At 32.1% G+C, this 13,711-nt stretch overlaps 2 protein-coding genes across 4 annotated transcripts; both read left to right on the top strand.

Moving 5' to 3' along the window:
- The first annotated feature begins 1,320 nt into the window (after positions 1-1,320).
- LOC106757109 (probable purine permease 5) lies at positions 1,321-3,790 on the top strand. The gene is made up of 2 exons (XM_014639696.2): positions 1,321-1,495; positions 2,532-3,790. Exons 1-2 carry the CDS (start codon positions 1,471-1,473, stop codon positions 3,620-3,622), a joined length of 1,116 nt encoding a protein of 371 aa, XP_014495182.1. The 5' UTR covers positions 1,321-1,470; the 3' UTR covers positions 3,623-3,790.
- A 2,865-nt stretch (positions 3,791-6,655) lies between these two features.
- Positions 6,656-10,704, top strand: LOC106757906 (signal recognition particle receptor subunit alpha). Of its 3 annotated transcripts, none has more exons than XM_014640761.2 (10): positions 6,656-6,747; positions 6,976-7,973; positions 8,574-8,658; positions 8,779-8,874; positions 8,981-9,133; positions 9,235-9,342; positions 9,469-9,588; positions 9,806-9,931; positions 10,240-10,323; positions 10,423-10,548. In XM_014640761.2, exons 2-10 carry the CDS (start codon positions 6,997-6,999, stop codon positions 10,546-10,548), a joined length of 1,875 nt encoding a protein of 624 aa, XP_014496247.1. In that variant the 5' UTR covers positions 6,656-6,747; positions 6,976-6,996. The 3 variants fall into 3 exon arrangements, with proteins under 3 accessions (XP_014496247.1, XP_022635198.1, XP_022635197.1); XM_022779477.1 differs by lacking the exon at positions 6,656-6,747 and adding an exon at positions 6,771-6,855; XM_022779476.1 differs by lacking the exon at positions 6,656-6,747 and having other exon boundaries at positions 6,997-7,973; positions 10,423-10,704.
- Positions 10,705-13,711: the final 3,007 nt, after the last annotated feature.

Raw genomic sequence — 13,711 nt, 5'->3', positions numbered from 1 at the left:
GTACTTATAAAAAGATGAGTAACTTCCTAATTAAATTATTCTAAGTTTTACCTATAAAATTTCAAAACTTTAGTTTTTTAATTTTCATAAATTTTCATTTTGGCTTTAGGCATGGAAATGAATGTTACTTGTTAGAAAAAATAAAAAAGATGAACGTCATTTATTAAAAATATAAGGAAGTGAATATATATTTAATAATTCAAGAATATCGAGTGTTATTTTATTAGAAAAAATGGAGAGTGTATATTTTAAAACTAGAAGGATGTGAGTACTCAAACTTATGTATTACAATCTCATAAAAAGTGGACCAAACTCATTTTCTTCACAAATTTCGTGTACCCCTAATAAAAACAAACTAAAATTTATTTTACACTTATTACATGCAAATTTAATGTAAGAGGATGAATTTTATTTTTCATTTTCAGTGATAACTTTTCAAATGTAGTTACTAGAATTAAAGAAATCTTCTTTATCCTTTTGTACCAAGTTTTGCTTGTAAATGCATCAACCCTTCTCATATTTTTAACACAATTTCTCACAAAATAAAAAAATAGTTTATATTTCATTCTATTTAGAATATTAGAGTGTCATTTCAAACTCATTCAACGTTGACTATCTCTTCTGTCATAAATGTATTATGTAAGAATTATTTTCTCATGTCCAATTTAAAATATTTCTGTATAATATCTATGACGTAACATATACATCATACCATTTGTGAAATCTTAAAGTTTGTTAACTAATATTTCATTAAATGAAGTGGGTGAAGACTTTAAATTCGTATGTTCCTTTTATCATAAAAAATTGATGAAAGATTTTCAATAAAACATTTAATTATTAATTGCTAATTGAGATGAATCCTTCCTGTGTCATCTGTGACAACAGATTATTGATTAGAATAATAAAAGTATTAATTATATTTAGAAAATGAGTTTAAAAATATATATTTATACTATGCAAAATTACAAAATTAATTTATTTGTAAGTAGTATGTAAGTTTCTCTTCTTAGATAGGCAATGATTAATCATCAATAACCCCGATTCTAATTTCAAAGATTGGGATTTCATTTTAATTTTTTATAATTTATTTATTTATTGTTATTATATTTAACCAATGTATGTGAATAAACCTTTTCCTGAAAAGATGGTTCAGTCACATTTCATTTTAATTTTTTATAATTTATTTATTCATTGTTATTATATTTAACCAATATGTGAATAAACATCTTCATGAAAAGATGATTTTTACAAGAATCACTTCGGTTTGGGATAACCCTTGGATTTATCTAAGGGTTCAGAACGCTGGTGGGAAAGTCAACACTTCATAGAGTCAGAATAATTAGGCGGACATTGGAGTTTGTATAATTTCTTTAATGGAAGACTGACGCGCACATTAACCACACCACACGTGGGTTTCTCTTTCTCGATTTTTGCCCTTATTTTTTAGGGGATCCGAGGGACACTGTCGGAATGTCAATGCCACTGCTTGCACCTGGTCTGTTGTCTCCAATTTCTCTGTTAATTTTACTTTTTTAATTCACTACAGTGAGTTGAGAAGTTTTCCTTTGTTTTGATTTTCGTATGTTTGCCTTTGTTTTCTGCATAATGTTGGGAAATTAGAGTTTTACCTCGGACCCTGGTAGTGGTATTGAAGGATTTTTGTTCTGTTTTTTTCTAGAATTTAGTATTTTCTTGAGAGGAGTGATGGTTAGGTTTTATATCATTTTTAACTTTAATGCGAAATGAGTGAAATTGATAAAGTTAAGTTTGGTTGGATGGGAAGCAATGCCCAACAATCAGTATGCCCTGCTGGCTCAATCTTGAAATTTCTTATCAATATGGATTTAGATTTTCTTTTTATTTGAGTACTAGCTTGATTATCCCAGACAATTAGAAAATGTGGAATATAATTTGCTTCTATGATTTTTCTCTGTCAATATATTGATTGCTACAAGTCAAACGATTAGAAAAAAGAAAAAAAAAATCTTCTGCTGACTTGGTTGTAATATAAAGGATGAACAGGGAAAGTGCATGCTACTTTTGGTTGATTGTTAAATGCATCGGTGTTGGGCTGAACTATTGATAAAGTACGAGAAAAATAAAGTTATATTTTCCACATTCTATACTTGAATTATTAATCATCTCATTTAGTTATTCTACTTATTGTTCCATGGATGAAATTCTGTCTCTATATGATATTAAAAATTTGTAGAGTATGATAACTTAAACTTAAAGCCGTTGTTGATTGATTTAGGTTATCACCAGTACAGCAGAAGAAAAAAAGTATCTCAGATTTTCTTTTTTTATCTAGATGATGTTCCAAGAGCAATCAGTCTATGTTTGATTTTTACTTAGGTCTAACTGCAAACTTAGTTTTGCTTGAGTTATGTCTTGAAACTTAATTTGAAATGAGAGTAAAATGATTACTGTTTTTGCATACTCAATCTGACAAAAGAAGTTCATTTAGACTTCACTTTGCAAATAACAATACAAACTTCAATCTTTCTGAGTTATTTTGTGTGATGGTGTAGAAAGTATGGAGGCTGAAGCATCGATTCCCTCAGATTCACTCCGGGCTCAGATTTCCAAATTTACTTCCTTTGCCGCTGAAGCTTACAAAAGAAAGCCAATCCATTATTGGATTTTTCTTGTTCTTGGCATCTTGGCAATGCTTGTGGCATTTCCTGCTTCCAGCATTGTGTCTCGTGTTTACTATGATAACGGTGGGCAGAGCAAGTGGATCATATCTTGGGTGGCTGTTGCTGGATGGCCCCTAACTGCCTTAATACTGTTTCCTACATACATTATCAGTAAAACCTTTCCTACCCCTCTGAACCTGAAACTCACTCTGTCTTATATCATTTTGGGTTTCTTAAGTGCTGCTGATAACCTCATGTATGCTTACGCCTATGCTTACCTCCCTGCATCTACTGCCTCACTCGTGGCATCATCATCGCTTGTGTTTTCTGCACTATTTGGATATTTTCTTGTGAAGAACAAAGTGAATGCTTCAATAGTAAATGCTGTTTTTATCATAACTGCTGCATTGACCATCATTGCCTTGGACTCAAGTTCAGACAAATATCCCAATATCAGTGACAGTGAATACATCATGGGATTTGTATGGGATGTTTTGGGATCTGCTCTTCATGGGCTTATTTTTGCCCTCTCAGAGCTGGTGTTTGTGAGGTTATTGGGAAGAAGATCCTTCATTGTGGTTTTGGAACAGCAAGTCATGGTTTCTCTATTTGCTTTTCTGTTTACCACTGTAGGGGTAATTGTGAGTGGTGATTTTCAGGGAATGGCACATGAGGCTACCACTTTCAAAGGTGGTAGAGCTGCTTATGTTCTTATTATTGTTTGGGGTGCAATCACTTTTCAGTTGGGGGTCTTGGGAGGCACTGCTGTTATTTTCTTGGGTTCTACTGTGCTAGCTGGTGTACTTAACGCAGTAAGAACACCCATAACAAGCATTGCAGCTGTTATTCTGCTGAATGATCCAATGAGTGGTTTCAAGATCCTCTCCCTAGTGATCACCATTTGGGGCTTTGGCTCATATATCTATGGCAGTTCTATGAGGGAAAAAAATCATGAGAGTGTAGCTACATATTCTAGTCCATAGGATTCTCCTTAGATATTGAAGGATGCGATTGTTGTAAAGTAAGTATATAGTAATTCATGCTGTGGTTGATTGAGAATTCCATTTCTTAACAATCACTTTTCAGATATTCAAAGGACATGATTGTTGTAAAGCACGCATATAAATCACGAATTTTCCTTTCATAACCTATTATTACCAAATTCTGAAAGTCTCATGGTTGAGTTCTATCAAGGGCAACTATTCTTCAGATTTCTTGAGTTTGAAATCGGGTGTTTGACTTTATGGAATAACTGATGGGCAGAACTTCAAGAGGAAATTCTCTTGGATAAGGGATTTAGGTGAACAAGTCAATAAGAATATAAGAAAATATGTGAGAAATTGTATGAAGAGAGTATGAGTTTCAATGAGATTTTATATTGTGGTTATGTTATTATTTAAGCTTGCATGATTTTATCTTGTCAATTATAGGTTATGTTTTATGGTATAACTTGTATCAAGTTGTTGGTGACCGAATATTATCATCCATAATTGATCAATATATTGTTAGAGATAATAGGTTAAGTTTTTGGACTTTATTACTTATAACAAAGTGACCAATTTTTAGTTGTGCTATAATAATCAATTTGTAAGATGATAATTGACTATCTTAATACAAGTAGATAAACCTGACAAATACTTTGATGAGCTAGAATTACTTGTTTTGACATGCTTCTTGTATTTCTTTGGGTATAATGTGTTTTACCTTTTATTTTTATTTTTATTTATTTATGCACTTATCAAAACTTAAACTAAAAATCACTATTTTACAAATAAAAGGAAAAGATAAATCTCACACATTATGACTCCAAGAAATTAACAACTATGTTTATGATTATTCTCCTTGAAATTATTTGTTATAGCTTTCTTTCTTTATCTACATTCGTCTTTTCATCCAAACTTGAACACAATTTTAACATATGCAAGTATGACAACAATGTGTAATAAACATTCTTTAATATATTTAGTAGTTGGGTTCTAGTTTTATTTCATTTGTAATATTAGGTACTTGAGGTTAAAATAAATAATTTAGTTATTACAACTGTCTTGCTTTGTTAAAATTGGCAAAATATAATTGTTTAGTTGTAATTGCTAATCTTTTTTACAAGTTGAAGTTGATTTGGTTTCAAAACGATTATTTGTATTTTAAAAAACTATATATTATGTCAATTTTGAAAATAATTTACTTAGAATTATTACTTAATGGCCAAAATCATTTATAATCATTAAATTTCATTGATAAATAAAAGTTATTAACAATAAAAATACATTATTGATATTCATTAATAAATTTTATAATGGATAAGAAACCAATAACTAAAATCTCATAAATATTTATGGACAAATTTTGATCATTGATCAAACTTATTATAGTATATATCACAATTTGATCTTTTTTTTTTCTTTCTTTTTTCTTCTTTTTCTTCAATTATTTTCATTGTTATTGTCATTATTACATGTGAGACTTACAATTTCTCCTCTTCTTCTTCTTTTCACTTTCCCTCATTCTTCTCATCCTTTTTCTTTCTTTCATTTTTCTTCTTTTCTTTCTTTATTGTTGCCGTCTATAATTTCATCACCAAAAACGTTACTTTTTCTATTATCATTGTCATATTTTCTTCTTCTTATTTCTCTCTTTCCTTATCCTCCTCCTTTTATTATTCTTCTCACTCATTTTCAATTAATAAAAATTTAAAATTTAATATTGCATTATTTATTTACAAAAAGATTACACTTTTTATTATTTATCATTAAAAGTTCAAAAATTCAAAAGACACATAATATATATAAAAGGAATATTAGTTTAATATGTAATTATTTAATATATTTACCATTTATGTAAGCGTACTTACCTTTGTTTTCAATTCTAAATACTATAAACATAATTAAAAAACTTAATTATTGAGGACCGAATTTAATATATTTTTTTAGAGTAAATGACGTTAAACTTCGGTCTTATTAACTGACTGTTGAAATTGATAAGTAATAAATGTATTTAATTCATTCTTACAAAATCATTACTTATCCATCCTCTTTCTTTTATCATCGGTAATATGTATTTAATAATTACTTTAATATAGAAAAAAGAAACAATATGAAAAAAATTTCTATTCATAAATGAACAACAAAAAATATTTTATGAAAAAATATTACTCTACTTTTATTAAAATTGTTAACTTTATATTTTAATTAATGTTTTAATAATATAAACTATAATTCTTTAAAATGTTAATTAATTTTTATAGATAATTATATAATGAACAATTAAACATATTTTTATACCATTAATTTTTTAATACATAACTTTAATTTCTATCCAGCACGTACTCTACGTAATATAACTATATTTAAATATTTATTTTAAATGCAATTTTAATCAATACACATATATATATATATATATATATATATATATATATATATATATATATTTGTTTGTTTAGTATTTTTATAATGATGAAAAATATATTTAACTTTTTATTTATTCCAATTGAACAAGAATATATTTAATTTTCATTTATTTTAATTGAAGATATAAGGAATTGTTATTTTGAATAAATGAATAAATATAACATTTGTATTCATAATTTTTGTAAAAGATTATCATATTTCTAAAACAGTTAAATAAAAAAATAATATAAACACATGTTTTATGATTTATTATATAGTTATCTACAAAATAATACTTATTAATACTTTAAAGAATTACATTTTAGATTATTAATAAAACAATTAAAATATAAATAATTATTACTGACTTTAATCATTTTAATAAATTTATAATATTATATTAAACAAATAATATTATTTATAAGGAATGGAGAAAAGGCGGTGACATTAACAAACACATTACAAGATAGATGTTAATAATTATTTAATAAAAAATTAAACACATCTATTATTCAAATAATTTGAACAATCAACTTAAAATTAAATAAAAGATTAAAATTAAAAATATTATTACAATAATTAAATCCTATTCAAATTCATATACATATAATATTAAATTAATTAAATTAGATGGATACACACAAAACAAGTTATTTCTATCTTAATTTTCTAGCATCCTTGTAGTAGAACGCGTTTCTTCACCCTCGGAGAAACAACAGGTACCTTCCGCTCACGGCCATGTTTTTCTGTGTTCTTTCAATCGAATTCCCTTTTTCTCGATTTGTTCAACGTAATAATCGTCACCGCGACAACGAAAGCGAACACGGGCATGTGTTACCCATGATTGTGTTTCGCCTGTCTTAGATTTTAGGTTTTTGAGAACATGAAAAAAAATCCCATTTTTTCCTCTTGTTATTCATTTTTTGTTACTCTTGATTGATCAACAGGAAAATTGAAAGTCATCAAGGATGTTAGAGCAGTTACTGATATTTACAAGAGGAGGGTTAATCCTCTGGACATGTAAAGAACTTGGGAATGCTCTGAAAGGTTCCCCTATAGATACCTTGATTCGTTCATGTCTTTTGGAGGAGCGATCCGGTGCGGCATCATACAATTATGATGCTCCTGGTGCTTCCTACACCCTCAAGTGGACCTTCCACAATGAACTTGGCCTTGTGTTTGTGGCTGTGTACCAACGGATTCTTCATCTCTTGTATGTGGAAGATCTGCTTGCTATGGTGAAGCGTGAGTTTTCGCAGATCTATGATCCCAAAAGGACTGCCTACCCTGATTTTGATGAGACCTTTAGGCAGCTAAAGATGGAGGCTTTGGCCCGTGCCGAAGATTTGAAGCGGTCGAGTCCAAATCCTGTTGCTGGGAATGCTAAGAAGCAGGTGCAGGGGAACAATAAATCGGAATTCGAGGGAGGGAATAAGAAGAAGAGTGGTGGTGTGGCGAAGGATGGTGGTGGGAAAGATGGTGACGGTGGCAATGGACGGAGGTCTGAGAATGGACACTCCAATGGAAATTTTGTTGTTGCTAAAGATACTAACCTGAGTAGTAATGTGAATGGTAGACAGAATGGAAGTCCCAATGGTGGGGCTTTTGATGTACATAAGCTTCAGAAGCTTAGGACCAAAGGTGGGAAGAAGGTAGATACTACTGCAAAGGCTTCCAAGGCAGAGCCAAACAAAAAAGTCATAAAGAAAAATAGGGTGTGGGATGATGCTGCTACTACTGAAACTAAATTGGACTTTACAGATCATTCTGCAGAGGACGGGGACAGGAACATAGATTTTGTGGTTGCAGATCAAGGTGAAAGTATGATGGATAAAGAAGAGATAGTTAGTTCTGAAAGTGAGGAGGAAGAAGAGGATGAGAATGTCGGAAACAAGAGAAAGCCTGATGCCAAAAACAAGGGTTGGTTTTCATCCATGTTCCAGAGGTAAGACAATCGTGTGTATACTTCATATATTTTCGACTTTCCTAAGGCTATTGTTTATCTTTTTGTTAAGTTGTCTGAATATCTTGCTGGAATGTCGGAAGATTTTGCAGTTTATATGCGTGCGTCGTCAAGAAACCCTCTTAGTTCACGTTGTAAACTGTAATGCAATTAGATTGTTCTATCACTTTACCCAAAAGTTTAGGAATGGAGGTAGAGGGGGAACAAAATAAATAGTTTGAAAGTTTACCCTCTTGCATGATGAATCTGGTTTCATTATGGATAAACAAGGGAAGCTATCCTATCTCCAATCGGGTCTTCTTTATGTTTACTGAGGTTAAGCATAAGATCAAACTTGGATCAAGTTCCTAATATCCTGCTACCATGTTCTTAAACGAAAATAAACAAAATGTGGAATTCTACATCTTATTCTTAATGGAGGCTATTTATTGCATGAAAAAAAGACCCACATGTCATTATTTGATTTCAAAGCTTAGTGGCAAGGATACAGATATCTTGTTTAGTTTTTACATTTTTATCTTATATTTTCACCATTTCTCTGAAATGACTAATTAGAACATTTTCACATATCCCCGTGTGCAGTATTGCAGGGAAGGCAAATTTGGAGAAGTCAGACTTAGAACCAGCTTTGAAAGCTCTAAAGGATAGGCTCATGACCAAGAATGTGGTATGTGTTTCCACTCAACATTCAACAGAATTGTTTTTCTTTTCTTTCTGTATATCTTAATGGTTATCTGTTGGGTTCTTTATGTTAGCCAATACTATTTGCATTCCATGTCTCTTTTAGGCTGAGGAGATAGCTGAGAAACTCTGTGAATCAGTTGCAGCAAGTCTTGAAGGCAAAAAGCTGGCTTCATTTACAAGGATATCTTCAACAGTGCATGTTGGTTTCTATAGTCTTTCATATATACATGTGTTGCTGACTTTACTTTATGAGCTTACATGTATAACATTCATACTAATAGTATACTAAAAAAATACTACTGTAGGCGGCAATGGAAGAAGCTCTTATTCGAATTTTAACTCCTAGACGTTCTATTGATATACTGAGGGATGTGCATGCTGCCAAAGAGCAAAGGAAACCGTATGTTGTTGTATTTGTTGGTGTTAATGGTGTTGGAAAATCTACTAATCTAGCTAAGGTGGGTGAACCATATTGTTTCTCAATACGGTCGAGATTCGATATATACGGCATGTCTTTTTTTACTCGAATAATGGTGGTTTATTTTGTGTCACGGTGTAGGTTGCTTATTGGCTTCTGCAGCACAAGGTCAGTGTCATGATGGCTGCCTGTGACACATTTCGATCGGGAGCTGTTGAACAGCTGCGGACCCATGCTCGGAGACTTCAGGTTTATGTTAATTTTACTGCTTAAGGATTGATGTAGTTCTATAACCTTCGTATTCTTATTTTCCTAGTTCATGGCAAAGTTCTTTAGTAGAGGCATGAGTATGTTCTTACAAATTCCTTGTTTCAGATACCAATATTTGAAAAGGGCTATGAGAAAGATCCTGCCATTGTTGCAAAAGAAGCAATTCAAGAAGCTTCTCACAATGGTTCGGATGTGGTTCTCGTTGACACTGCTGGTCGTATGCAGGTACTGATTTAGTTATTATCTTGGTCATGAATCTGATTATTGTATCAGATTTTTGGGTCATTTATATGATGATCGTTGGCATATAAATACTATGAAACTCCAATAATTGACATGCCTGTTTATGCTCTTTTCTTTTTAATTCAAATACATTAATATGGGATGGAGTTTGTTTATTTGAATGTTTTTCTGTTCATCTGACCGTTGCTGCTGGTTTCAGGATAATGAACCACTTATGAGAGCACTGTCAAAACTCATCTACCTTAACAATCCAGATCTTGTCCTATTTGTTGGAGAAGCACTGGTTGGTAATGACGCAGTTGATCAGCTTTCAAAGTTCAATCAGGTATTGTTCATATTTGCTCAATATTTCCCAGCTAATGCTTTTTCTTCCCTTACCTTTATGATTTAACTAAACTATAATGACAGTAGAAAGATATTTTATACTGTCATATGAAGCACTGATACTTACATCTATGTCACGTTTCTGTAGGACGTATCGTTCTACATAATTGAAAATTGAAAGTATTGTCTTATGTAGATACTATGATTTATAATTGTTTAACTGTGTAAAGATCTTTATATTGACAAAATATTAAAATTAAATTCTATTTTATCTCTGTATTTAACCTCAACTGTCTCGTGTCACCTCAGAAATTAGCCGACCTTGCAACATCACCCAACCCAAGATTGATTGATGGGATCTTGCTCACAAAGTTTGACACCATTGATGATAAGGTACATGAATTCAAATTTTTTTAAGAAAGTATGAGTTTTTCGGTTGACATGACATGTTCGTGAACAATATTGTTTTTTTACTATGGTTTCCTTTTTCAGGTAGGAGCAGCACTTTCCATGGTTTACATTTCTGGAGCTCCTGTGATGTTTGTGGGCTGTGGACAGTCTTACACTGACCTCAAGAAACTCAATGTCAAATCAATTGTGAAGACTCTTCTTAAATGAGGGCACAAAGTTGTTTATTTTCCCTTGAAATCCTGTACACCTGTCTTCTGTTTGTTTGATGACGAAGTTGATCTCGTTCACCCTATTACTTTGTGAGGAAAAACTGGCTTTGACTTTGAAGCATGGTTTGTTTTAGATTAAGGTTGTATTTGGTCAGCAATTGTCCTTGGTTTTGGATAAGGGTGAGAAAAAAGACCTAAACCTGAACAATCGGGAAAAAAAAAATAACGAGTTTTGGGTGGATTCAGGCTAATAATGGGTTTAAAAGAATTAAAATGACCATTTTATCTTTTGAAAAATTGACATCTAGATTACTTGTTTTGGAAACATTCCGGACAAAGCTTCTTGGAATTTTCAATTTTTATTTGAAACAGAAATTTTGGAATATATGAAATCTATTGTGGAATGAATTTTTCGTAATAAGATTTTTGGAATAAATTTTTCATAACTTGTATAAAGTTTTTCGGAACGAGTTTTTTGAAATATCCTTGTTTGAAATGTATTTTGGAAAGAGTTTTCTGAAACACGAGATGTATTCTAGAAAAACTATTTTGACTGCATTTTTTCTCTTCTTTTGTAGTGATTTCTTTCTTTTCCAAATGCTACGAGTAGCCAATATCGTTATGGGTTCCCAATGCATTTCATTCTCTTCCTCCAATCATGTTGGTAATTTAGGTTGCATAGAATAAATGACCACTGCCTTCTTCAATAAAGAAACATGGAAAAAGAGATGAATGTTTGAAGTTTGCGGAAGCTTTTAGACTATAAGTCAACCTAAATAAGCTCTAAGATTTCAAAAGATCCATAATGTCTTGCAGATAGTTTAGGACAAGTTCTTGTCTTTACTGAATGTTGACGATGAGGTTTCAGCTTCAAAAATACCTATATTTGAAAATATACCATTGAACGTAATTCACCTTCTTCCATGCTTCTTGACGGAGCATACGCACCTCGATTTCTGAACCAATTTTATTGGCTTCCCGTTGTCACCTACTATTGCAAGAGTTGCTTCAGAGACTCTTCATGCTTGGCTAAATTCCTACTTCCCAAAGCCATGTTGAAAAAAGCTATCGGGCGTTTTTGTTTTGCATTGTTTTCGAGGTTTGATCAAGTATTGTTTTCTTCTTTTTCTTTCTTCATTGTTATACCAATTTCAATATTTTATGGAATAAATCTTTAAGTCTAATTCCAAACTGCACACGCAACACACCACAAACAACGTTGCTACCAATAATATCACAATCTTGTGAAAGCAAAGGAAAATGAGCTTTCCTGCATAATCTTTGTCACATACAATTCTCACCAACACATCTTTAATACTACTCCAAATATTATTTTCCAATCTAACATACCTAACAATCCATGGTCTTTATATATTCAAACTTCATCCTAAAAGTATTATTCCAAATTTTACTTTTGATTAGAATTTTGGTTGAGTCCTTTTTCCATTGTTTTGTTGATAGAACGTCTCTTTCATCAAAACAATTATTCTAAATTAACATTCCAGTTTTAAAACTTATTTTTTTTTTAATACATATTTTGGTCCCTCTTTTTAGACGTTTGGTTCAAAATCATCTCACCTTTGAAAAAAATTCTATAAGGTCCCATATTTAATTAAAAACTGTTCATTATGGTCCTTTTCGTAGATGGCGTCAAAATCTTAACAGCACAGTAGCTAGCATGGCAAAACCTGTCTAAGGTGTTTATTTGGATGCTTACGTGGCTCTGTCAAGTTATTTTAATATGTAAATATTTAAGAAAAAAAATTAAAATGACGAAAAATAGTTTAAGTGTGGGTTAAAGTAAAAAACCCTTATCTGATTAAGCTATTTCTGGGTTTTTCGTTGTTGTGAAACTGGTGATTGTTGTTGATTCTGCTGCTGATGTTCTTGTTATGTTATTTGGGGGTTAGGGTTTAATTTGATTTTGTGTTAAATATAGGTATTTTCTTTGATTGACAATGATCTTGTGAATTTCTGGGTATTTGGGGTTAGGGTTTAAGAATTTTATTGCAATTTTTGGGTTTAACAATTTGGTGTAACTAATCTTGTAATCACTATGGCGTGGTGATTCATTGAAGGTCAAATTTGAAGAGCGTACGTACATGAGGTAAGCTTTGCTAACTCTAGCCTACTTACTCGATGTTCTTATTGTTGGATTTAGGGGTTAGGGTTTGAGGTAGAAATAGAGGGTGGAGTGGATGTGGAAAGTGATGGTGGAGAGGAAGTGGATGATGGAGTGGAGGTGGACAAAGATGATGGACTGGAGGTGGAAACTGATGGTGGAGAGGAGGTGGATGGTGGAGTAAAGGTGGAAAAGATGGTGGACTGGAGGTGGAAACTAATGGTGGAAACTAAGTTAGATATCTATCATGTGTTTTTCGCTAATATCCATTTGGGACCACATTGCACATTTTTTGACCAAAGGGGAAACTAAATTTAACATTACATATAAACACCTGAACGTTAACATTGAGCTTCACCTTCACATTATTTATGCGTTTCTGGCTTGTGCAATTTGCAGGTTGGTGCCCATGGATGCTACTTGTGAACTAGGGTTTCTGCGATTTGGGAAGTGATTATGTATGTTTATGGTTTGCTGCAGGGGTGAATTGGGTTTCAAGGTGTTGCGATTGCGATTTTCTTGCTCATATTTGGGTTGGAATTTCTGGTTTGCAGGTTAGAGATTTCGATTCAGTTCTTACTTAATGGTGGTTAGGGGCAACGCATGGTGGAGATTTTGCCCTAATTACTGGCGACACGATTTAGGGTTTCATGGTGGCTAGGGTTTGATTTCTGGGTTTTTTGTTGTTTTTCTCTGCTTCGAATCATAGGTCTGTGTTGATGATGGTGACAGCGGCATGGTGGCCTCATGGTTTGGTGGTGGCACATTTCGTTCTGCAGCAATGGTAACAACACTGATTAGAACACCACTTTCACCACAATGTTGAACCCAGAAATGGCGAAATCGCTCTTAGATAAGGGTAATTTTCTTTAACCCAGACTTAAACCTACCACCTACCTTACATCATTTTATTTTATTTTTAAATATTTACACAGTGCAACCTCTTCACAGTGCCACATAAGCTTCAATTTAACAACTCATCAACGTTTGGCCACGCTAGCATCTGCACCGTTATTATTTTAACGTCGTCTGTCAAAAG

The sequence above is a fragment of the Vigna radiata genome, chromosome 3 (genome assembly GCF_000741045.1).
Source record: "Vigna radiata var. radiata cultivar VC1973A chromosome 3, Vradiata_ver6, whole genome shotgun sequence".
NCBI lineage: Eukaryota > Viridiplantae > Streptophyta > Magnoliopsida > Fabales > Fabaceae > Vigna > Vigna radiata.
The sequence above is the reverse complement of the archived record's forward strand: the minus strand, read 5'-3'. Positions and strand labels throughout refer to the sequence as shown.

Bases quoted from the DNA above. Each gene is read 5' to 3' on its own strand.
- LOC106757906 (XM_022779476.1), top strand. From the start codon at position 6,997: ATGTTAGAGCAGTTACTGATATTTACAAGAGGAGGGTTAATCCTCTGG. The intron at 9,589-9,805 runs GTACTGATTTAG...TGCTGGTTTCAG, and splicing joins ACACTGCTGGTCGTATGCAG to GATAATGAACCACTTATGAG. The intron at 10,324-10,422 runs GTACATGAATTC...TTCCTTTTTCAG, and splicing joins TTGACACCATTGATGATAAG to GTAGGAGCAGCACTTTCCAT.
- LOC106757109 (XM_014639696.2), top strand. From the start codon at position 1,471: ATGTCAATGCCACTGCTTGCACCTG. The intron at 1,496-2,531 runs GTCTGTTGTCTC...GTGATGGTGTAG, and splicing joins AATGCCACTGCTTGCACCTG to AAAGTATGGAGGCTGAAGCA.